General features: G+C 41.0%; 1 protein-coding gene across 2 annotated transcripts in view; it reads left to right on the top strand.

The window, feature by feature from the left end:
• Positions 1-4489: 4489 nt before the first annotated feature.
• Tek (TEK receptor tyrosine kinase) overlaps positions 4490-22860 on the top strand; it is a 118307-nt gene continuing 99936 nt past the window's right edge. The window contains exon 1 of one of the 2 annotated variants that reach the window (XM_028773388.1): positions 4490-4978. In XM_028773388.1, coding sequence (XP_028629221.1) covers positions 4927-4978 — 52 coding nt within the window. In that variant the 5' untranslated portion in view covers positions 4490-4926. The remainder of the gene's footprint in view (positions 4979-22860) is intronic. The other variant, XM_028773389.1, reaches the window with a different exon arrangement.

The raw sequence follows: 22860 nt of genomic DNA, 5'->3' as shown, positions 1-22860 counted from the left end.
AGGTCATGGGAATAGGAAAACAGTGGAAGGGAGAAGGAGGATTAACAAAAGCTAATTATGTTTGAAAATGCCATAATGAAACCTAATTTACAAATGGGCCACTATATGCCTTGCACTGTGTGTGCTAAGTCTTGTAGATTTAGTGGTGAAGAAGTTAGCTGTGTTCCCAATCTCATGGAGGACGTAGTCAGTTAGAGAGCAGAGGAGGACACAAAAAAGATAGGCATAAGCACATGATTAGTACCATAAAAGATGTGAAGAGGAATAAAGGAAACTAGTGAGGAGACCAAATTTAGTTTGAGTGGTCTTCAAAGACCCTTCAGAAGCTGAGAACTAGAAGACAGCAAGGTGAGGGCAGCGTCCTGACCTTTCCAGTGGATGGCTTAGGATACAGCTGATTCCCATGTCCTCAACAAGGTTCCTCAGAGAATAGAGATGCACTAATGATGACCACACCGGGCTTTCTGAAGGAGGTTTCTGAGCATGTCCAAGCACCCTATATTATGCATTGGAAAACAGCTTGTCCAGAGATGGAAGTGGCAAACTCAGCAAGCCAACCTATTTCAAAACTTCCAAACCTACTGGCCATCAACTCTCCAGACTTATTGGCCCCTAGTGTGTTAGGAAGCTCTCATTATTGTTCTTTGATTGGTTTTCTACATTCTGAGATCCAAGGAACAGGTATCCCAAGTAGAGGATCTTGGAATGTCTGCCCATGATTAACTTCATTTTATACCTGTAAGTTATACCACATCCTAAAGATGCTGCTGTCCCAGAGAAAATTTGTTCAGGTTTTTGACCAGCTGCTAATGAAACCTAGGAGGTTCCCCCTGCTCCCCACCCCCCAAAGATGTGTATTTTCATTCATTCTCCTGGCATTCTGGGCTTCTTTCCTGATTCCCCCCATACCTGATCCTGTCTCCCTTCCCCCCCTCTTCCAACCAGGTCCCTCCCTCCCTTCCTCTGCCTCCCATGATCATTTTATTCCCTCTTTTAAGTGAGACTGAAGCATTCTCACTTGGACCTTCCTTCTTGTTAAACTTTATATGGTCTGTGAGTTGTATTATGGGTGTTCTGTACTTTTTGGCTAATATCCACTTATCAGTGAGTACATGTCTGGCATATCCTTTTGGGTCTGGGTTACTTCGCTCAGGATATTTTCTAGTTCCATCCATTCGCCTGCAAAATTCATGATGCCCTCATTTTTAACAGCTGAATAATATTCCATTGTGTAAATGTACCACATTTTTTGTATCCATTCTTCAGCTGAGGGAAATCTGGGTTGTTTTCAGCTTCTGGCTATTATAAATAAGGCTGCTATGAACATAGTGGAGCACATATCCTTGTGGTATGGTGGAGTATCTTTTGGGTATACACCCAGGAGTGGTATAGCTGGGTCTTCAGGTAGAACTATTTTTAATTTTCTAAGGAACCAGCCAGATTGATTTTTAGATAGACAGGGTCCCCAATGGAGAGATGGGACAACCACCTACCTTCAAAATTTTTGGCCCAGAATTGTTCCTGTCTAAAAGAAATGCAGGGACAAAAATGGAGCAGACTGAAGGAAAGGTCATCCAGTGACCAGCCCAACTTGGGATCCATCCCATGAGCAACCAAACCCTGACACTATTATTGATGCTATGTTGTACTTGCAGACAGGAGCTTAGCATGACTGTTCTCTGAGAGGCTCTATCAGCAGATGACTGAGACAGATGCAGATACTTACAGCTAACCATTATACTGAGGTCTGGGACCCCTAAGGAAGAGTTAGGGGAAGGATTTATGGAGCTGAAGGAGATGGCAACCCTATAGGTAGAACAAGTGTCAACTAACTCTCAGAACTCCCAGAGACTAAGCCACCAACCAAAGAGCATACATGGTCTGGTCTGTTGTCCCTGGCACATATGTAGCAGAGGACTGCCTTGTCTGGCCTCAGTAGGAGAGAATGTTCCTAATCCTCTAGAGACTTGCCTAAAGGAAGAAGGATGCTGGAAGGGACAAGGGGGGGGTGGGGGTGGGCGCCCCGCGGGGGCTAAGTGGGTGGGTGAGTCAGGGAGGGGATGAGTGGGTGAGTGGGTGGTAGAGCACTCTCTCAGAGGCAAAGGGGAAGGGGGAGGGGATGATAAACTCTGGGAGAGGGGACTGGGAAGGAGAGCAACATTTGAAATGTAAATAAATAAAATAATTAAATAAAAAGAAATTTAAGGAACAGGATGACTTGGGAGCGATTACAGCAGACCTGGGATTAGAATTCAAAGAGTTTATTCTGAGACTTTTCCAATACCAAGCTTAGCGGTTTCTCAGGAATTCTAGAGAATGCCTTTTTGGTGGAAGCTCTTTGGACTTAAATAAAGAACATATTGAAAAGATGAAGAGAAGCTTACTAAGATCTAATGAAAATCAAGATGCTAGGCACAGTGCCAGATGATTTAACATATTAATATGACTGTTTAGATAGTTTGAGACAGGGCCACATGTAGCTTAGGATGAGTTCACTATAGTGTTAAAGGTGACCTTGAACTCTTATTCCATTTCCAAAGCGCTGGTGTCATTTGTTTCCACCACTACTGTCTTCCCAGTGGTTTAATCTTCTTAAAACACCCATGGAGAGCCAGGTGTAGAGGTTCACACATCTAGCCTCAGCATCTAGGGAACCAAGGCAGGAAGGAGGGTGGTTGCAGGCAGGCTATAACATCTAAGTTTCAGGTCAGTCAGGGCTGCATAATGAAACACTGTCTTAAACACAAAAACAAAAACCATGAAGAAGATACTATTGCCATTTAAAAGTGGCTGGAACCGATAATAGGTATCATCGTCTTACCTGCCAGCCAGTGTCTGCCCTCAGGTGTGCCTGAGGACTGAACAGGGATATGCACCCCTCAGGTTGGAAGCATCACCAGTTCTCAGTGACTGTTCTTGAACTCTTATGGCTGAGTCAGTGTCTGCCCTCAGGTGTGCCTGAGGACAGAGCTGAGCTATCTACCCCTGCAGGTTGGAAGCATTATACGCATTCACACTCAGCCCGAAGTGATAAAACCTAGGGCAGAAACCCATTAAGATTAGCAGCACTGTGTCTCTTCCTGTGGGCCGTGGGAAAGGGGGGGGAGCAATCCTTCCTTCAGCAAAGTCAGGTGTCTAGCTTGCTTCATTCACACTGAGAACAAAAAATCACCTGGATAAGGTTCAGGTGCCTGAGCTTGCTGGAGAATTCATTGTTCACTATTCTCTCTGCTCTTGTAGACATAATCCCTCTTGTTGGATTTTTTTATTAATTTTTTTTTTAATTTCTTTTTTTTTGAACATGAAATGCTTTTTTATAGCATGTTTTACAAGGGGAGGGGGTAAGAGGGGCCAGGTGGTGGAAAAGTACAAAATCTTCTTGTCCTGTGCCTTGAAACATGTCATGGTCTATACGGTACACTGCCTTGAATTATGATCTACCTGCTGTTCTTCAGAAGATATGGTACACTGCTTGAGTTATGGTCTCCCTGCTATTCTTAAGAAGATACGGTACTCTGCTTTGAGTCTATCTGCAGTTGCTAAGCAGGATCTTGCAGTTGCCAAGCTTCAAAGGACATTGTGCAGGTGGGGAAAGGTAGGGGGTGAGGGTAAGGGCGAGGGTCCTGGCTTCTGGCATCTCCCCCTTCTCTGTTTAGTTAGAGAAGGCGTCTTATGATCTTTATAGAGATGATTTATACCCTTTTTGTTTGTATTTTTCATGCATGTGTGTATACATTTAGGTCACATGTGAGGTACACATTTTCAGGTGTTTCTCTTTTCATCACATGGGCTTTGGCTTCAACTCAGTCTTGGCTTTACCGGCTAAGCCATCTCACCTGCCTGATTATTTAAAATCTCTGGATAAATCCAGGGGTGTGGTTTATGATTTTAGTTATCAACACTCGGGAGGCTGAGGAAGCATTGTCATCATGAGCTCAAGGCTAGTTCCAGGCTTGCCTAAGCTGTAGAGCAAGTCAACTCTCTCAAAAAGTACCTCCCCCATATTTTTGTGTATAATTTGCATCTGAAATTCTGTTTGCCAATAACCAAGAAATTATTCACATTACTAAAATCTTCCTGTGCCAAGTTCTCCAACAAATTAGATCACCCTCAGATGAAATGCTAATAAAAATTAAAGCTGTAGCCAGTAGCATGCGTATATTTGGGCTCAGGGCCAACAGACAGGCCATCTGGGTGTAAGAAAATAGGCTAATGGCTGTGGAATCTGGTCTCTAGTGGCTCCGCTGAGAGCTGACCTCAACCACGCTCCCTCAAATTGATTGCCTTCCAGGTTATGATTTCTCATCACAGGAAACTTCTTTGCCCAATTCAAACCCTGTGAGTGAAAAATGCAAACAGGAGAGCAAATGCTGCTCCCCGTGTCCCAAAGCCCCTTTTGTCGGGGATCCCAAATGCACCCCAGAGAACTGCTTAGCCTGGAAGGGCTGGTCCTCATCGCATACCATACATAGGTGGAGGGCTTGTTATTCAATTCCTGGCCTATGAGAGGATACCCCTATTGTTCCTGAAAATGCTGACCAGGACCTTACTTGTAACAAAGATCCCTCTGCCCCACAATCCAGTTAAGGCAGGAGCAGAAGCAGGAGAAGATAAGCGCTTGGATGAAGGGCAAGATGGATAGGGCTCGCTCTGCCCCAAGCCCTGCTGATACCAAGTGCCTTTAAGATACAGCCTTTCCCATCCTAATCTACAAAGGAAACAGGAAAAAGGAACTTAAAACTCCCTGTGCTCGGACAGAAATGAGACTGTTACCGCCTGCTTCTGTGGTGTTCCTCCTTGCCTCCAACTTGTAAACAAGAGCGAGTAGACCATGCGAGTGGGAAGTCGCAAAGTTGTGGGTTTTTGAAAGGCTCCCAGGGACCTCATGCTCATCTGTGGACGCTGGATGGGGAGATCTGGGGAAGTATGGACTCTTTAGCCGGCTTAGTTCTCTGTGGAGTCAGCTTGCTCCTTTATGGTAAGTTTTGGCTTGATGTTTATTTTTTTGTGTCTCATGTTTTAATAAGAGTGACTTCTCGCCTTTCTTCTCTCTCACCAAACCTTCGATTTGGTGATGCTGACAGTGCTTTTCTGTGACTCTCCAGTTTACACATGCAAAGGTTTTGAAGTTCAGATTCCCCGAAGCACCAGCTGGGTTTTCTAGCCATCTCTTGTAGATAGATGTTGCCTCCTGGGTTGCCAACGGTCTCTCCAGGACTAAGTCACCAATAAGTCATTTGAAGGAATCTGTTTATTTTGATGTTTTCTTTCTTGCCTCTCAGTCTGGTGTTTTCTTATCCATAACAACAAAATCGGGTTGTAATTACTTTAAAGAAATTCTGTAATGATTTGGGGGGGGTAGAAACACAATCCCTACCCCGCAGTGTACAAAATGTCATTGTTAAGTCAAAACAAGATCGTTTTTCTGTAAAGATTATATATCGCCATCCTTTTTAATTCATGTAGTCCAATTTAGGGCTTTTTGTCTCTTAGGTAGGGGTTTAGGAAGTTAGGACTATGCCACTGACTTTAATCTTTTGATGTTTCACATAGACTATATCATAAAAATCTATGAAGCTAACTAAAATGTAGGCAATTACCAAGCTCACTGGACTCAGTATTTTGCCAAGTCCTGTAGAAGGGGCAGCCAGAATGAGCTTGAGTTTTGTGCGTCACAGACTCTACACAGTAGGGTGCCTTGCAACTCACCCAGCATAGGTAAATCATTCTAGGAGAAACATCAGGATCCAAACTGCAGGTCACAGTCCATTCTTGCCACAGGATTCCCACAGTGGTTTGAAAATATTCTAATTAAAATAATAAAAATGTAACTGACACAGGAGATGAATTTGGAGAAATTTTACCAAACTTAATGGTGAGGCTATATATGGTAATAGAATTTGATGAAAGAAACATTTTTGATGTTACTTTTATATTTTCTGTATGTTTAAATATTTTGTTAAGTATTCAAAAAAATTAACTCAGTAAGGTGTGGACAACTGTGTACAGTTTTTCACATAGCTCTTCAATCTGATTTCAACAACTAATGTATCATAAATTTAATAATATTTTAAGAGTAACACAAATTGCTTAAAGAGTATCTAAGATGATGTCAATTACTTATGTAGTAATTCATATTAATTATAATATATTATAATGTAAAAACATAATATATTGTTACATATTTGTATTAGTCTTTATATTAGTTCCTCATTTTCGTCTTGCTTTCCACAAGTCACACTGATCAGTGATATAGAATATGGGACTGATTTTATACCAGAGATTATAATAATACAAAGTCTAAGTATCTACTTTCACTCTGATGTAGTTTTAAGTTAAATAAACTAATAGTATGCCAACATACATACACATACATATGTGCATGAGCATACACACAGAACTGTTTTAACTTACTCTTTCTCCTTAAGTGATTTTGTTATGGCATTTTGCAATATAAGCTTAGAAAAGTTGTCATAAATTCATACAAAAAAGTTCTGTTCCAAAAGAATTGTCTTGTTGATGCTTGACTTTAGTTCCTTGAAACTGATTTCTGGGGGGCAGGGGGTGTGATGACAAGAAGGAGGACACAGAAAGCTCAGTTTCTGCTGAAGGTCTCTGTTGATTCCTAACTTTCATTCTGTTATCTAAGCTTCCATGAACATGAATGCTTGAGGCTTGGTGATCACAAACACAGCCTCAGGAGTTCTTTCTTTAAGTCAGCCTCTAACAGTATACTTCATTAATGTGGCAGGAGATAGATAGCTTATATGTATAGATAGATATATGTATATATGTATAGATATATGATAGATAGCTTATATGGTGGCCTGGTATTCCTTTTTTGTTGAGCAAACATAATGGAAGAATAAAGACTCTGTACTTGCCTCAATAAAGGTTGCTCTGGGTGGCAAAGCAGCCTGCTATGGCATAAACTGGAAGAGGCTGTGGCTTCCATAACAACTCAAGATTCTGGTGCTTGTCCTTCCACTTGAGAATTATTGGCAATTTCAGCTTGCAGACAAGTTCTCATGTAACTTAGTTGTGTTACCTCCTCCTTAATTGCCTATCTGCACCAAACCTGGCTGCATGCTCTAAAGAATTGTATACACTTAAAAAAAAACCCACCTCTTCTGTTTCATCATGGATGTCCTATATGATTCACACTGATAGGAAGTCTTCAGGTCACACATCTTCAGCTGTCCTTCCTGTCTTGTGTGACATTTTAAACAACTGGATTCAGAGATAGCAGAGATGTTGTCTGGGCTGGCAAAGGAAATGCAATAGTAAGGTCAGGAAAGTGGTCCTAGGAGGAGCCTTCTCTTTGGACCGGGATCAGGACACCTCTTGGAATTGTTTTCCAAGGGAAGATCTGGGCTTCTTCAGAAACTCTCCTTTCTGACCATTGCTGTCGTTAGCACTTCCCTCTCAGCCCTGCTCTGAGAGAACTTTAGTCTAATTCTTCTAAGACATCTCTCCAGGAGGAAAAGAATTATCCAAGTCCATCTCAGAAGACTACACTGAGTCCTTTTAGAACAGTGGTTCTCAGCCTTCCTAATGGTGTGACTCTTTAATATAGATCTTCATGTTGTGGTGACCCCCAGCCATAAAATTATTTTCAATGCTACTTCATAAATGAAATTTTGTTAGTTATGAATTGTAATGTAAATACCTGACATATGACCTTCAAAGGGGTCATAACTCAGAGGTTGATAACCAATTCTCTAGGGGCTCTGAATTCTTCTGAAGATAATGATTTGTTATTTATAGTTCCACTCTTCAAAAGGTAGGTGTGACCAAGTTACCTCTGACTCCTAGTAGGAAGTTTTCTAGTTAGCACACAGAATCAGGATTCAAGAAATTTCTTGAATCTGGAAGGATGGGCCCAAAACAAAAGACATCATTTTAAAAATAGTTAAATATCAACTTTATTATTTAGGTTAAAAATAGATGATGAATATTCATTGTAGGAGAAAAGTGGTTAATTTAAAATTCTTGTGAATAATAAGTAGGTTTTGATAAGACACAAAATTATTAGGGGCTCTGCTTTCGTGAAATATGATGCATAAATTAGGTGCAAGTGAGAAATGATATCATTTCAACATGCTGCTTAGGGTACACCCATTAAACATCCCAGAGAAACGTATCACTTGAACACGCTGCTTTGAGTATACCCTTAAACATCCCAGAGAACCCTCACGGCAAACAAGCAGGCAAGATGCAACAGTTTAAAACATGGATGAGGAATCACAAATTTGAGTTTACAACATCAAAGCCCAAAGTGGATAGTCTCAGCACATTCACCATTCATCTTTTTGGATGAGAATACTCATTTCTCACAGTTGCTCTAAGGATCAAACATGATGCTGCTGTCAAATGCCCATCAGTAAGAACTCCCTCAATTAAGTCAATGTAATTAAAGGAGACGTCTGCTACCAGCATCTCTGCAAAGCAACAGTGCTACTATCTTTTCCAGCATCTAGGTAAAGCTCTCAGCACTTTTATTCTTTTCCCACAATACCTTAATATGGTTGAGCCCTTCAAGGTTTTATCTGTTCATCCCTGGTCATGGTACATATCAAGACCACCTTCAAAAATCTATACATCGTTTTGTCTCAGCCTTTGTTCATTAAATCTTACCCTTTTGGAAACAGCAATTTAAAATTTTTTTAAACTTATTTTATTTGTATGGGTGTTTTGGGTGTATCAGTCTATGTACCGTGTGTGTGTGTCCTTTGCCAGTGGAGACCAGAAGAGGTCACTGGATCCCTGGGATTTATGGAGTTGTAGATGGCTGTAAGCTGCCATATGGGTGCTGGGAATCTAACCTGCATCCTTAGGAATGGAAGCCAGTGCTCTTAACAGTGCAGCCTTCTCAAGTCAGTGCTTCCTCTTCATGGCTTTCTCCTAATTCAGTGAAGCCAATCGTTGAGTTTGGGGCAAGTGGAATTAACTCAATTAGATTCTTAAAATCTTTTACAACAGATGCCATTTATTTTCTATTCTTATCAGTGCACGCATTTGACTTGTAGTGATGTTAAAAACTGAATAGAGTTTAACTGTTGTGGTAAGGAACGATTGGTACGGTGTGTGTGTGTGTAGAATGTTGTAGACAGGATTGAAGCCACATTGAAGTATTTATAGTGGATGAATTCTTATACAATGAAAATAATAGTTATCGTTATCTTAAAAGGTAAATTTTTTTTTTTTTTTTTGGTTTTTCAAGACAGGGTTTCTCTGTGTAGTTCTGGCTGTCCTGGAACTCACTTGGTAGACCAGGCTGGCCTCGAACTCAGAAATCCGCCTGCCTCTGCCTCCCAAGTGCTGGGATTAAAGGCGTGCGCCACCACCGCCCGGCTTAAAAGGTAAATTTTTAAGTAGAAAGAACATTTCTTTCTTTGGGCATCAAAAATAAATTATAAATTCAAAAGGATGTTTAGCTAGATTTTTACTTAGTCTTAGGCATTTTATAATTGTTGAATACTTCCGGTAACATATGCAAATGTTTTATTCTATAGACATCTAATGACTTTTTTCATGCCTTTTGGTATTCTTATTTCTATGTCTTTGATTTCAATCAGTGGTGACTTATTGGAGATGTGCTTTGGATCATGTACAGTACTAGAAACTAAGAATATAAACAAAGATTGTCCATTCTCCCTCTTTACCTTAAAGGAAAAAATGTCTGATGAATTGTAGGATTTTGTGATAAGTGATATAGTTGTAATTTATGTAAAATAAAAGCATTAAAAAGTATGACAGAAATATTTGTTAGATCCAGTGATACAAAATGAGATTATAATATCTAAATTGTATATAAATATTTCCACTTTTTTTTTCTTTGCTGGGGATCAAATTCAAGGTCTCATGCACGTTAGGCAAACACTCTATTAGTGAGCTGAATTCACAACTCAGAGGCATACATCTTTTATACCAGCCTTTAGGATATGAACGCAGGAGGATTAGGAGTTCAAAACCAGACTGGATTGCATAAGGCATTTAAGTCTAGCCTGAACTACACAGAGAGTCTCTGTTTCAACAACCAATGGCTGGGGACGTAGCTCAGTAGCAGAGTATATGTTTAGAGTTTACAGAGCCCTGGGGTTGTTCTTCAGCATTATGAAAAATTCAAATTAGAATTAAATGTACAGTAAACATTTAAATAAAAGTCTAACCACTATAATGACTTCGTTAACTGCTTATTTAAAAATTGAAAAATGACATTGGGAAATTTGCAGGTTGAAATTTTCTTTTCAAGAGCTCCTAAACAATCACGAATATTTTCAAGAATATTTCTGAGTTATGCAGAGCCATTTTTTTTTTGAGACAAGGTCTCATTGAAAGCCTTGGGCTGGTTTGTAACTCTGTAGTCAGGCTGGTGGTGAACTTGATATTCTCCTGTCTCTGCCTCCAAGGTGCTGAGACTACAGGCATGAGCTGCCATGACAGGCCTACATGATGTTAAAACTGAGAAGAAAAATAAAAAGAAAAACAAAGACTTTCCATTAGAGGAAGCAACCCAAAAGATGGCTGGGAGTATGAAACTGCAGGAAATGGAGCAGAGTTGGATTTAAAATATTAAATTAAGGTTGGGGTCAGCCTAGGAAGGGCCTTGGAGACAATTTTAATTAGCTTATACTTTGCTCTCAGTATGTTGCAATTTAGCAGGGTATTAGTCATCTGGGAGAATCACTGTGACATTAATGTGGAGAATGGGTTAAAGCAGTGGAGACTGTAGGCTGAGTCCAGTATAACTTTGTTGGGAAGAAGGCTGCAAGGATGACGAGGAAGTTTGAAACAGCCTTAGAAGAAAATGCAGGGTCAGTGACTGGTTGCATGGGGGGAGGAAAGGTGTATTCTGGTTTGCATAGAGGCAGAGCCATTCCAAGTGCTGGGAAACATGGCAGAAGCATCTGACGGAAGGGCAAGGACAGAGCAAATGATGGTTCTGTATGTGTTGATGTGAAGATTGCATTTAAAGGGAAATGCTGAGCAAAATTTGGCTTTTGAGATCTGAAACTCAAAAGAAGGGAATTAGGCAAATGACTGACACATAGTTATCTTGCTAGCCAAGGATTTTTCTCTCCTTTCTTTCTTTCTTTCTTTCTTTCTTTCTTTCTTTCTTTCTTTCGTCCTTCCTTCCTTCCTTCCTTTCTTTCTTTCTTTCTTTCTTTCTTTCTTTCAGCCAGGGGATAGTAGAAATTGCAAAACCAATCCATAGTCTTTCTTGAGATTTTTTAGACAGTTGATGTTGCTAGCCACAGAAAGAGTTTTAAGGAGGGGGGGGGGTAAGATGCAGGCACCAGGGTGACAGGCTCCAGGCCTGTAGCATTAGCCTACAGATGAGATTCTTTACAGAGAGCCAGGCAGCTGCATTGGCTAAACCAGATCTGGGAGGGGGCCAGGAGATCAGCTGGCATCACTCCCAGCCTCCAGGAAAGGCAGCATCTAAAGTTGCCTCCCTTATTTCTGGAATTTTAAACTGATAACCCAATTCCCACCAGCCTGACCAGGCTCTTCCTTAGCTCATATCACAAGCACAGAGGATTTTTTTTAGATCGAGCCATGCTTGCTTCCCTCTATGTCTACCTCCAAGACCTATTTTATAAAATTTTATTTTCTCTCTCTGTCTCTCTGTCTCTCTCTGTCTCTGTCTCTCTCTCTCTCTCTCTCTCTCTCTCTCTGTGTGTGTGTGTGTGTGTGTGTGTGTGTGTGTGTGTGTGTGTGTGTGTGTGTATGATACACATGGAAGTCAGAGTTTGGTTTGGTTCTCTCCTTCCACAGTGTGAATCTTAAAGAGACTGAACTCAGATGGTCAGGCTTGTGAGCAAGCACCTTGCTGCTTGCTATGTCTCTTTAGCAGTCTGACCAAGTTCCTTCCCCAAGGCTATGGAAGCTGGACTGAAGCTCAGAATCTGCCAGATGGGCAGAATCTTTACTTTTTGGCACATTTGTTGCTGATGGGGAATGAATTCCCATGGGGACATGGTTGACATGGTGTGGAAGTGACAGAAGTGGAGACATTTATGGATCAGTCACAGGATTCTGTGGGGCTGAGGGATGTTGTAGGTGACTGCTGTTTGCTCCCTGCTTGTCACAGCTTCTTGTTCAGGGCTTGACCAGGGAGGGGTGTGTGTGTGTCTCGTGGTCACACCCATCTCAGCAGATCTGTCAGCTTTCCCGCTTTTGTTAGAGGGTGATATCATGCTTCCTGGGGGGAGCTCTGGAAGACAATGAGCAGCCACTTTCCTCTAGATACAATAGGCGGAGTCAGGAAGGTAGTATTGACATTGCTGGGGCCTAGGAGCTACTACTCACTGCTCTGTGGCCGTCAGATGGTGAACCAGCATAACCTTGGCACACAGGCCTGGCTTGTACAAGGCGTCTGGCTGCAGGGCCAAAGAGGACTCCACCCTAGAGACAAGAGTACTTCAGACATCTGGGAATCTGGGATGGGTTTTAAATTCATATCCCTATATCAAAAACAACCCCAAACAAACAACAACAATGAAAAAACAAACAGTCCCCCAAATAAAACAATAACTGTACCAGGGATAAGAAAGATCAAACACCTATGTGCCAAGTTGTTTAATATAACTCTCAACATCCTGTCAAGTAGATGTTATTATTCACTTTTTAAGTACCAAGATAACCAAGGCTCACATGGTTAAATTACTTGCCCAAAGCTAAAGCATGTAGTAGGCATCAACTATTTGGAACTTCCTAACATATCTACATTCAAAAGATACCATCCCTTCTCACTGTAACTCTGATGGGACTGTCACTCACTGGACACAGAATGTCCTTTCTATTGAAGAACAGCAGATAGTCTAAGAGGAAGATGCGAAATCCAACAGGAGTTTAGAATCAGCCTGGGACTTTTAATATAAGATGTAAGAGGTAAGAACTTCCCTAAGGTCAGAGTCCCTGGCCACTTAGGGAAGTTGGTGTTTAGGAAGGGAACTAGGTTGATAGCTGAACAGAACTGTAACAGGCACAGATGTTATTTAATACGGGTCCAGCGCCATGGGATCATAGATCCATCCCTGTACCCTGTAATTACATGGACTTCATTATTTGTTTAGACTGCTTTGACCTGATTTCTGTCTTCTGAAAGTGAAGCATTCTGAATGATCACATGCCTCTGGGGAAATGATGGAAAACAAGAGTTAAGCAAAAAATGACCTGAACACACAAATTTTGAAACATGCCTCTTGGCTGCTGACAAGGTCACTTCAGGTTGTATCCTCAAAAACAAGGACAACATATGCTTTGGGGAAAGGGTTTTTAAAGTACAACAGCTTAGCCATACTTGCTACAGTGTCAGTACACGATTAGCATTTATGTAATGGGATGATGGTCTTAACTGCTTTGTGTACAAAGCTGGACCCTCTTAGGCTGCCCGATGCTGGTGCGTTCAGTGCAGGCCTCCATTCCTGAGCTAATCTGTTTATGTATGTGTGGGGCTGACTCTGGCTTCTTTGACTGCTTAAGATCATCTCTGTATCAGGAAAAAGAGAAGGGCTTAAAGCTTTGGGTTCCTGGGCTTCTGTTAAAAAGCTGGGTTGTCAGGTGGGGAAATTCTTTGCTTGTGACTCATTCAGACAGCAAGGTGGAGCCCCCTACTTTTCCCTATCAATTTCTAACTTCTTCTTGTCCCTGGGTCTTGACTTAGCAGAGGCTCTAAGATGATTTGTCACTTGTAAGTACCCTCCTTATTTTATTTATCCCAAGCCTGTTGCTGTCTCATCAAATCGAGCAGAAGCTGCCCCACTTTTATACTTGTAGGGGTTTGAATGTAGGACCTTATGTATGCAGGTCGAGCATGTAACCATTGAGCTCTACACCCTTGATAGACTGCTTCTAGTGTGATTAAGCTTGTTAGTATGTCATAATGCTGCATGCTCAATGCTTATGTGTTACAATAGCACTGCTCACGACTTCTTTCTCCTAAATCCCCAACCCCCATCTCTGTTCTTCGTGTCCCTACCTCCTGCAACTGAAAACACTTACTACTCTTCTAAGATTGATTTAATCATCCTCCAATTGTCATATTCAGGCCTCCAACGTCAGGATCAAAGAAGGAGAAGGTGGTTGTGTCTGAACCTGTTCCAATACCAGTCTTTGCCGACTGACTGTGTCAGCTCCTTGCAACTCTCAGACTTTCACATGTTGGAGCTGTGCTCTGTTCATGCTGGGTTCCTTTCAGTTTCTAAATATTTACCTTCAAGCCTTTCTGTACTTGCATTTTGTTGGTTAGTTTTTGTCAGCTTGACAAAGCTAAAGCTTTCTCGGGAGAGGAAACTCAACAGGGAAAATGCCTGCATCAAATTTGCCTATAAGCAAATTCAAGGGACATTTTCTTGATTTAATGCTTGATGTGGGAGGGCCTAGTCCAAAATGGGTGGTCCTGCCCCTGGGGAGGTGGTCCAGGGTGCTATAAAAAAAATAGGCTGAGAAAGCCATCAAGCAGTGTTTCTCCATGGTCTCTCGAGTTCCTGCCCTAACTTCTCTCAGTGATGGACTGTAAATGTAAGATAAAATAAACACTTTACTCTCCAAGTTGTTTTGGTCATGGTATTACAGCAATAGAAACATGACTAAGACACACACACACACACACACACACACACACAAACACACACACAAAGACACACACATATGTATATGGACAAAAACTGGCAATGGAAAAACCATTCTATCTATCTATCTATCTATCTATCTATCTATCTATCTATCTATCTATCTCTATGATCTTCCTCTGCCTGGAATAACCTCTTCACCTCTCAGACATTAGAAGAGAATCCCTAGTCTATCTAATAAGAGCAGATAGATACATGTTTGCTGCAATGAAGAATTCTGGGAGAGGACGGGATGTCACCAAGAAGGTGGCATTTGAGAAGGACAAATAGCCTTATGGAAAATCAGTAGATGTAAAGAGTGGATGTAAGAAGATATTATAAATGGAGAGAAAAGCATTAAAATAGAGGATAAAACATTTAAGAACTACTTCTTCAGTTCTTCAGTATGATATTGCTGTCACCACAATGAAGAAAGTGCTAAACACTTTCTAAAGAAATTTGTCTTGAGATTATATGGGAAGGAGACACTTATATGGGGACTTTTAGGGTGTAGTTTGAGGCCATAATAGGAATGGAGGTGTTCCAGGCCTGTCTAGAAAACAAGAAACAAAAATCAGTGTAGATCCAGCAACACTTGGAGAAGGGAGCGATCTCTTCTCTAATCATGCAGCTACTGGTAAGTTACAGGTACTCCTATAAATAGATGCTCACCCAGGATCCTGTAAGCCACCTAATTAAAGTCATCGGGTCCCAACCTTCTGCTAAAATCTGTGAAGGTAAGAGGACATCAAGGGGTGATATGGGTAGAAAAGGAGACATAGGGTCTGCCCTGAGAGGATGAGCCCAGGAGAGAGGAGATTCTGTGAGAAATGGTCGAAGTATTGGCACAGGAGAGATAGGGCCTTGACAGTTTGAGTATGAGGTGCAGTTGTTGTGAAGTGTTTGCAGTGACTGGGGAGGGCTTGGGTTGAGAACTAAGGAACTAGATCAGGTAAGTGTAGTTGGCTCTCTGAGAGACGTCTCCTGCCTGGCAGCAATCTAACTCCGTGTGCTTTTTTTATGAGCTTGCTTAGAGGGTGAGCTATAAGGAAGAAGGAACCAGGTCCTTCTCTATCATCATTGACTAATTACGATGGGAGCCCGTGCAGGAGTCTGAGGGAGGTGAGGCTGTTACATAACAGACACTGTCCAGGTCCCCTGAAGCAAGGAATTATTGTCGGTTTCTGAATGCATCGTAACAGGAATGGGTGGGTTTTAGGGGGAGATTGTGATACTCTGTTACAACAATCAGATTGGAATGATTCATGCGTGCATATAATATTAAATATGGCTCATGTTTACTCTCATTACCCTCTTGTGCCCCACTTCACTCACAATGACCTGTTTTTGCAATTCAGCTTCCTCCTGCTTTCATATATTTGGCAGGGGCTTGTGATCCTATGACTTCAAGTAGGTCACTTACAGGATCCTGGGTGAGCATCTATTTCTAGGAGCACAAGAAACTTACCTGTAGCTATGTGATTAGAGAAGATGTCTCTTCCTTCCCTTAGCAACCGTTAACTGCCCATAGTTCCTCATGGTAGGTAGGGCCTCATGAATCCTTCAATCAAGCAACTCTTAACTGCTGAAAATCATAGACTCCTTGAAAATTTTTTTACTACCTTTTAAAAAGAGAGAGACAGAAATACAGCTCTTGAGAACTAAAGTGTCTTCATTTGAGAGCATGTGGAAGGCAGAGTAAGCGCTTAAAGCACATCTTGTGTGGTTGTCAGGCTTGTATTTTTGTCCCTTCTTAATGCTTGTGCTGGTTAGTTATCACTGTGTAAGAGGCTACTTCTCCAAGTCGATGGCTGGACTGATGTAGAAACGGTTACTCACCTGGGTTTTGTGCTGCTGGTGCTTGTACATCAGGGTAGCTCTGCTTCAGCTGGAGCAGCTGGAACAGCTCCGCTTCTTGCTGCCAGCGTGAAGTGTGGGCTGTGTGGATGGCTCGGCTCACGCTCCCTCCTCCTTGAACCAGCAGGTTACAGTGGGAATTTGTTTTCCTAATGGTGTTATCAACCATTGAGAGGTAGCAATGAGACAAATGAGTGAGATTTCCTTTAATAACTTGGTTTAGGATAGCACTGCCATTCCTAAAATATATGCTATGCCTAAAGTCAAGGACTAGGAACTATACTAGCCCCCCGAGGAGGCTAAAACAAGTACAGGGATGTAATGAGGATGGAAGAGTTGGGACCAAGTGTTCAATCGAATACACCTGCTGTTATCCTTGAGTATGAGAAATTCATCTGTAAAGCTTTCATCCTATGAGCACCTTCCTTCTGGCACTCTGTGGGGAAGAATGTGTGCATGAATTCTAACAGACGTCATATAGAGCAGTGCTTGAATTTAGCAGCCATTAAGTAGATGTTAACATTGTCACTAATCTTATCCACCTAACATGACTATGCACATGCAGAGTAGCATAGAAAAGTTTGACTCCATGGATTGGCAGAGTTTCAGCCATTCTACCAGCAGCAGCAGGACTCCAAGGGGAAGCCTTCTAAAGAGCCCTCAAACAATTCATTTATAATTTCACTTTCTCTGTCTTAGAAGCACCTCAGAGCCATAGACTCAAATCCCTACCCCCACCTCGTGCTTGCTTTGTTCTGCCTGGCGCCTCCATGCCTCCATTCTGTGTATCTCATGTCCCATGTCACCACTACAATGAACACACCTGCCAGGAGGTGTGGAACTGGAGCCAGTAACAAACGCCAGCTGTAGAAACTCTGCCACGCCTAACAGGCCTGACCACCGAGTGACTCTAGACTAATTCCAACATGAGTAATATATGAGCCCCTCCAGCTGCTTCTGGGAGGAAACAAAAGGCAGCACTGTTGCCAGCCAGGGAAGGATCCCCTCTGACTGTATCACAGTTTTCCCAGGGATGGCTTTCTCTGGGGAGAGCCAGTGACTTGGAATAGCTTCTATTAGGCATCCCCCAAATCTCTAACAGATTAAGTTTTGACAAAACTCAAAAGCGTATAACCCTCACTGAGCCCACTTTTCCACTTTACGGAAAGTGACTAAGAAGTGGGAAAGTGAATCTGGGCCAGAGCCCCATACATCTGCATGTGACCTTGGACAGGTCATATCCCCTTTTGTGGAAGGATAATGATGTTACCCACCGTAACAAGGTGTGAAATGAAACGTGACCAATGCCTAGCAAAACACAGATTAATAACAACCATTCACAAACTATTAGCTGTCCTTATTCCCTGTCTCTCTGTACAATGAGGCTACATTTCCCCCGAGCTTCTGTCTTTAAGAATCTGTATCTAGCACTCTCCCTTTATCTGTGGTTTTGTTTCCCTTGGTTTTTGTTATCTGTTACCCTCAGGCCAAAATATTGCCCAGGAGGCTCCAGAGATAATTGCAAAGTTTTGACTGTTCAACATTGTGACTCAAAATCTCTTCCTGCTCAGCTGCTCTACCTCACACAGACCTTTGTCCAGTGTATCCATGCTGTATGCACTATCTGCCCCTTAGTCACTTGAGTCACAATCTTGGATGCTAGGCTAACCATTGTGGTTTCACAACACCTGTATTCAAATAACCAGGACTTTAAAATAATGATTGAAAAGTGTCAAACTAGTAATGGAGGCAAAGTGAATGCTCTAAAGCATAGGCAAAACATTTATAAGATGTCACTTATATTCGGAAAGAACTTTTTATTTTAAATTGTTTATTATTATTATTAACAAAAGAAATTTCTTGATTTGTCAGTAGGACTATTACATGGTGAGAATGCATTGTAGTAAGCCATCAAATTCTCCTCATCCCCCATGTTGACCAAACAGTGCACGGCCAACATTGAATGCAGCAGTGCTACAAAGCCCAGTAGCAGTCATCACAGGTTCATGTAAAGCCCACCCTGCAACTCTGGTCTTCTCAACATCTGCTAAGCTATAACTGTCGCAAATCATCTTCAGCTTCACAACCATTAAAACTACTTTCAACAACATAGATTAAAAAAAAGACTTGAATGTTAAGAACAATTTGGCAAAGAGGAATTGTACTTAATTCTTATGAGAACTTTTTATATATGATAATGCTGTTTGAATTATTACAAAAATTTAGTAGCATGTAAACATAGCCCAAATGGTTCTTACTATTTTATACTGGGTCTGCCTTACTGGGAAAAGCTATTATAAGAATCTTATAGTAATTTAGCTAACATGGAAATTGAATAGATTTCAACATTTTCCATTGCAATGAATGTGTGTGTGTGTGTGTGTGTGTGTGTGTGTGTATTCTGAGGCTGCCCAGAATCTATGGAATTATAAAAAAAAAACCCAAGAAGTCATGCTAACTTTACTGTTGTATATCACATGGCAAGTGTTATGTGACAAGTGCTTAGTTCGTAAAGGCACTAAATGGGTTGTGCATTTATAGAAAAAAAAGCATGCATGGAGTTTGGTACATTCTGTGATGTCAGACTTCCACTGAGTAACATGGACTACTCCATCATCAACAAAGGCAATTGCTGGACACATTATTCTTTTCCATACCTCTCCCTCTCAGCACACTTTGCGACTCCCCAACCAACCCTTTTTATTCTAGTTCTATTTTTTTCCCTAAGAGTGCTATTTGTTTGTTTGTTTATTTAATTAGTGTGTGTGCATGTGTGTAGGTTAGAGGACAATTTATATTCTCTTCCTTCCACAATGTAAGTCAGAGGTCTTGTAGATATAATCATGAATAAAACACACAGTTTGCTGCAGAGAATGTTGGTATTACAGTGTGAGTTGAAGCTAGATATTCAGTAGGTTGTTCGTGGTAGCTACGCTCTGTAATCCCTGGGCACAGGACTAGCATTCTGCAAACCTCTGATTACAGCATTTTCATTAGTAGATCAATACATAACTCTACCTGTTTATGGCAAGTCGTTTTTTTTTATGCTGAGGAAAACTCATTTAACATCACAGTTGTCTTGTGCTTAGGAAGCTAAGCAGTGCTAGAGCACTGTGCTTAGAGACTTGCAAGCAAAGAAGCACAAAAATGCAAAAAAAAAAAAGTATTCCTGAATAAACGAAGAAGAGATGGTTTGTAGTATGAGAGCTGAGCAGAAGGATGCCTGTCCACCCAAGCGGGGAATCTGTGGTCTCTTCATGCATTCAAATGCCTGGGAAACACTGGAGAGGGGATTTTGAGGATACACGTAAACCTTAGCTAGCATGTAAATTCATAGAGATAGCATCTGTAAATAATCAGGGCTCTGTTTGCACATATTGCTCTGCAAAACAGAAGCAAAATAGACCCAACGTCACCCAGCTTCTTCTGGAAGTCCCATCAGGATTCTGTATTTCTACAGAAGCATGGCTTTCTGTTGTCACCCTGTCCTCTACTCTTTACTCTGAGTGGCTTATCCACAGATCCACAGATATGAAGTATTTTCTCCATATTTTGGCATCAGTGCTTAAAGAAATGTGAGGCCTCAGCTGCCCCAACCCACTGCTGTCCACAGAAGATTATCTCATCTTGGAAGCATGGTTCCCAATTTCTGCAGCTTCTAAGAAGCCTGTCCAGTCCCGAGCCTCACAGATACACAAAAGTGATTAGATTTCCACTAAGCCCATGACTCACGGAAGGAGATGTCTTTGAAATGCTTCATTTTGCAAAACTGCTGTGTTAACTTTAATCACTGGTTTTTTTAATATGATACAACAATGTTTTATAATTTTGTCCCATATGAAGTAAAAATTGCTTTGTAATGATTCTAGTCAAACCTCTAAAGATACTAGTTTTGAAAATTAGTAAAATAATTATGACTTTTTATATTAAAGAATAAAAACATGGTCTTCAGCAGGATAAATAATTGAGAGAATTCTGAAAAAGAATAGTATTTTGGAAATAGCTCTACTAGGTCTTAATGTGGCTACAATAGGCTTTATATTTTAAAATGATTGTTTTTATGTGGATGGATGTTTTGTTTGCATGTGTGTTGTGTACCATCTACCCTTGGAGGCCAGGAGACTTCAAATTCCCTGGAACTGGAATAACTGATGGTTCTGAGCAGACATGTGGGTGCTGGGAATTGAATCTAGGTTCTCTGGGCGGGGGGGGGGGGAACAGCTAATGCTTTTCATCTGAGCTCTCTCCCAAACCCCTGAAGTAGCTTTAAAACTATGGAGGGCAGTGTCAAGAGTCTGAACACACAGATCATCAGAAAGGGCAAACCAGATCTGGATTTCTGTAGTTTTTAATGTAGTATAAAGAATAAAAAAATCACGAAGAAAGAGAACGGTAGTTATAGGAATCTGGTGTTTTGTTTGGAAAAAGAGTTATTTGGTAAACACATCTCTTCTAAAGCAGAACACAGCGATGCATGCCTATACTCACAATTGTAGAGGCTGAGACAGGGGAGATTGCCACAAGTTTATGAGACCAGGCTTAGTTACATAGTGACAGGACAGTCCAGGCTGCAGAATAAAATCCTATCTGAAAAACAAAAACAGAAACAAAAACAAGCAAAATACCCCACAAAAACAACAGCAATAAATCAAGCCATCACACAAAGATGGATCTTTTAAGCTTAAAGACATGGAGGAAATCACAAAAATAGAAGTCTTGCCTGACAGGGAAGACACACTGATCATCAAAAGTAAAAATCAGCTTACCTGGTCTTATAAATATTAATTCAAAAGTGAAATCTAGAGATATACACCAAAAGGAGAAAAATACTTGCAACAAATATGGCAGATGACAAATATTAAGCTGACATTTTGTTTAAAAGTCATTGAAATCAATAGAATAAAAAAAAATAGGGAAAAGGAACAACAACAAGAAATGTCCCCAAAAGGGAAGTATAGCTGGCAAATAAGGGTACAAAGGAGTTTGCTCTAAAACTGATTAAAAGCAAGAGACCATTTTTCTGTGTCAGAACATAAAAGATGAGAAACCAGCGAGAGTGTTCTGTAATGCACAGCAGGCTAATGACAGGTGCTCCCTTATGGACCACAGCCCTTTAGAAAGCAACTTGGCATTGTTGAGCAGAAATCTTTTAAATGTTATAAGGCACAGGAAACATTCAGAAGATAAAATTGTACTCGATTTCAGCTGAGGGAAGAAAAATTTAGGTAGTAGAAATCTAGATAATGATTTTTTCTTTTAAAAAACCATTTACTTATTTGTATGTATGGACACCTGCTTGTCTTTATGTGCACCACAAGTGTGCAGTGTCACAGAAGTTAGAAGAGGGTGATGGGTCCCTTGGGACTGGAGTTACAGGGCATTGTGAGTCACTTCATATGAGTGCTGGCAACTGAATTCGTGTTCTCTGTAAGAGCAGCAGGAGTAGCAAATACTCTTAACAGCTGACTCCTCTCTCTAGCCCCTAGAGATTCATTTTAAAGTATAGCCTCTGTGTGTTTCAGTGTCAGATACATTTTTATAATTACAAAATAAGCTCATTCACACAAAGAATCGGATGCACAGAAAATTATTTTGTATAAACCAGTCAGTAATATTAGACAATATGTTCCCTTAACAATATCTACACACAGATAATAAAAGATAGGCAGAGACAGGATTGGATGTTTGAATGGGAACATCTGTAACCACTGTCTTTAAACACAACTACAGTTGTTCTATGCTGTGTTGTAAAGTGTTGCTGGAAGAGAGAAAAATCAGAGTGTAACCACAGATTATTGACCACAATCTAGAAAGGACTCCATAGGAAGTAAGATCACATGGCTAATTCTGATTTTCCGTGCTGCCATGTTACAATGTCATGTAATGTCTCAAACATACATTCCTCCTGTCTCTAGAATGCTCATCGTTCTGTCTTTACCTGAAGGAGGAAGTATGGAGGAAAGTATGAAGGTAAATCTCAAAGACAGGATTAGAATATCAAATACATATTACTTTTATTTTAATTAAAGGCTGAACAGGCCATGCTTATTTTTAGGGCTGTGAAATAACTGGGAATACTCAAGAACTTCTGGCTTAATGAGTAACATCATTTACTCCAGACTCTGTACTTTGTTTCCATCTTCCATATAAGCCTTAGGAGCTATGTCAGTTGCGTATAGGGAAGATGACAGCTTTTCATAGCTGATCTCCAGCCTTCCACCATGACCCCTTTGTCATTACAATTAGCTCGTGATTCAGCCAGCATTGGAAGTCTGAGCTTCTGGTTGTTGCCTGTAAATACTTATTTCCAAATCAACTACTAGAACATGCTCCCCTTTGTCAGCTCTGTTAGACTGTAAGCTTGTGGCTTTTGTACTGAATTTAT

Source organism: Grammomys surdaster, unplaced genomic scaffold (assembly GCF_004785775.1).
Source record: "Grammomys surdaster isolate TR1022 unplaced genomic scaffold, NIH_TR_1.0 225, whole genome shotgun sequence".
Taxonomy (NCBI): domain Eukaryota; kingdom Metazoa; phylum Chordata; class Mammalia; order Rodentia; family Muridae; genus Grammomys; species Grammomys surdaster.
This window is presented reverse-complemented; position numbering and strand designations above follow the sequence as displayed.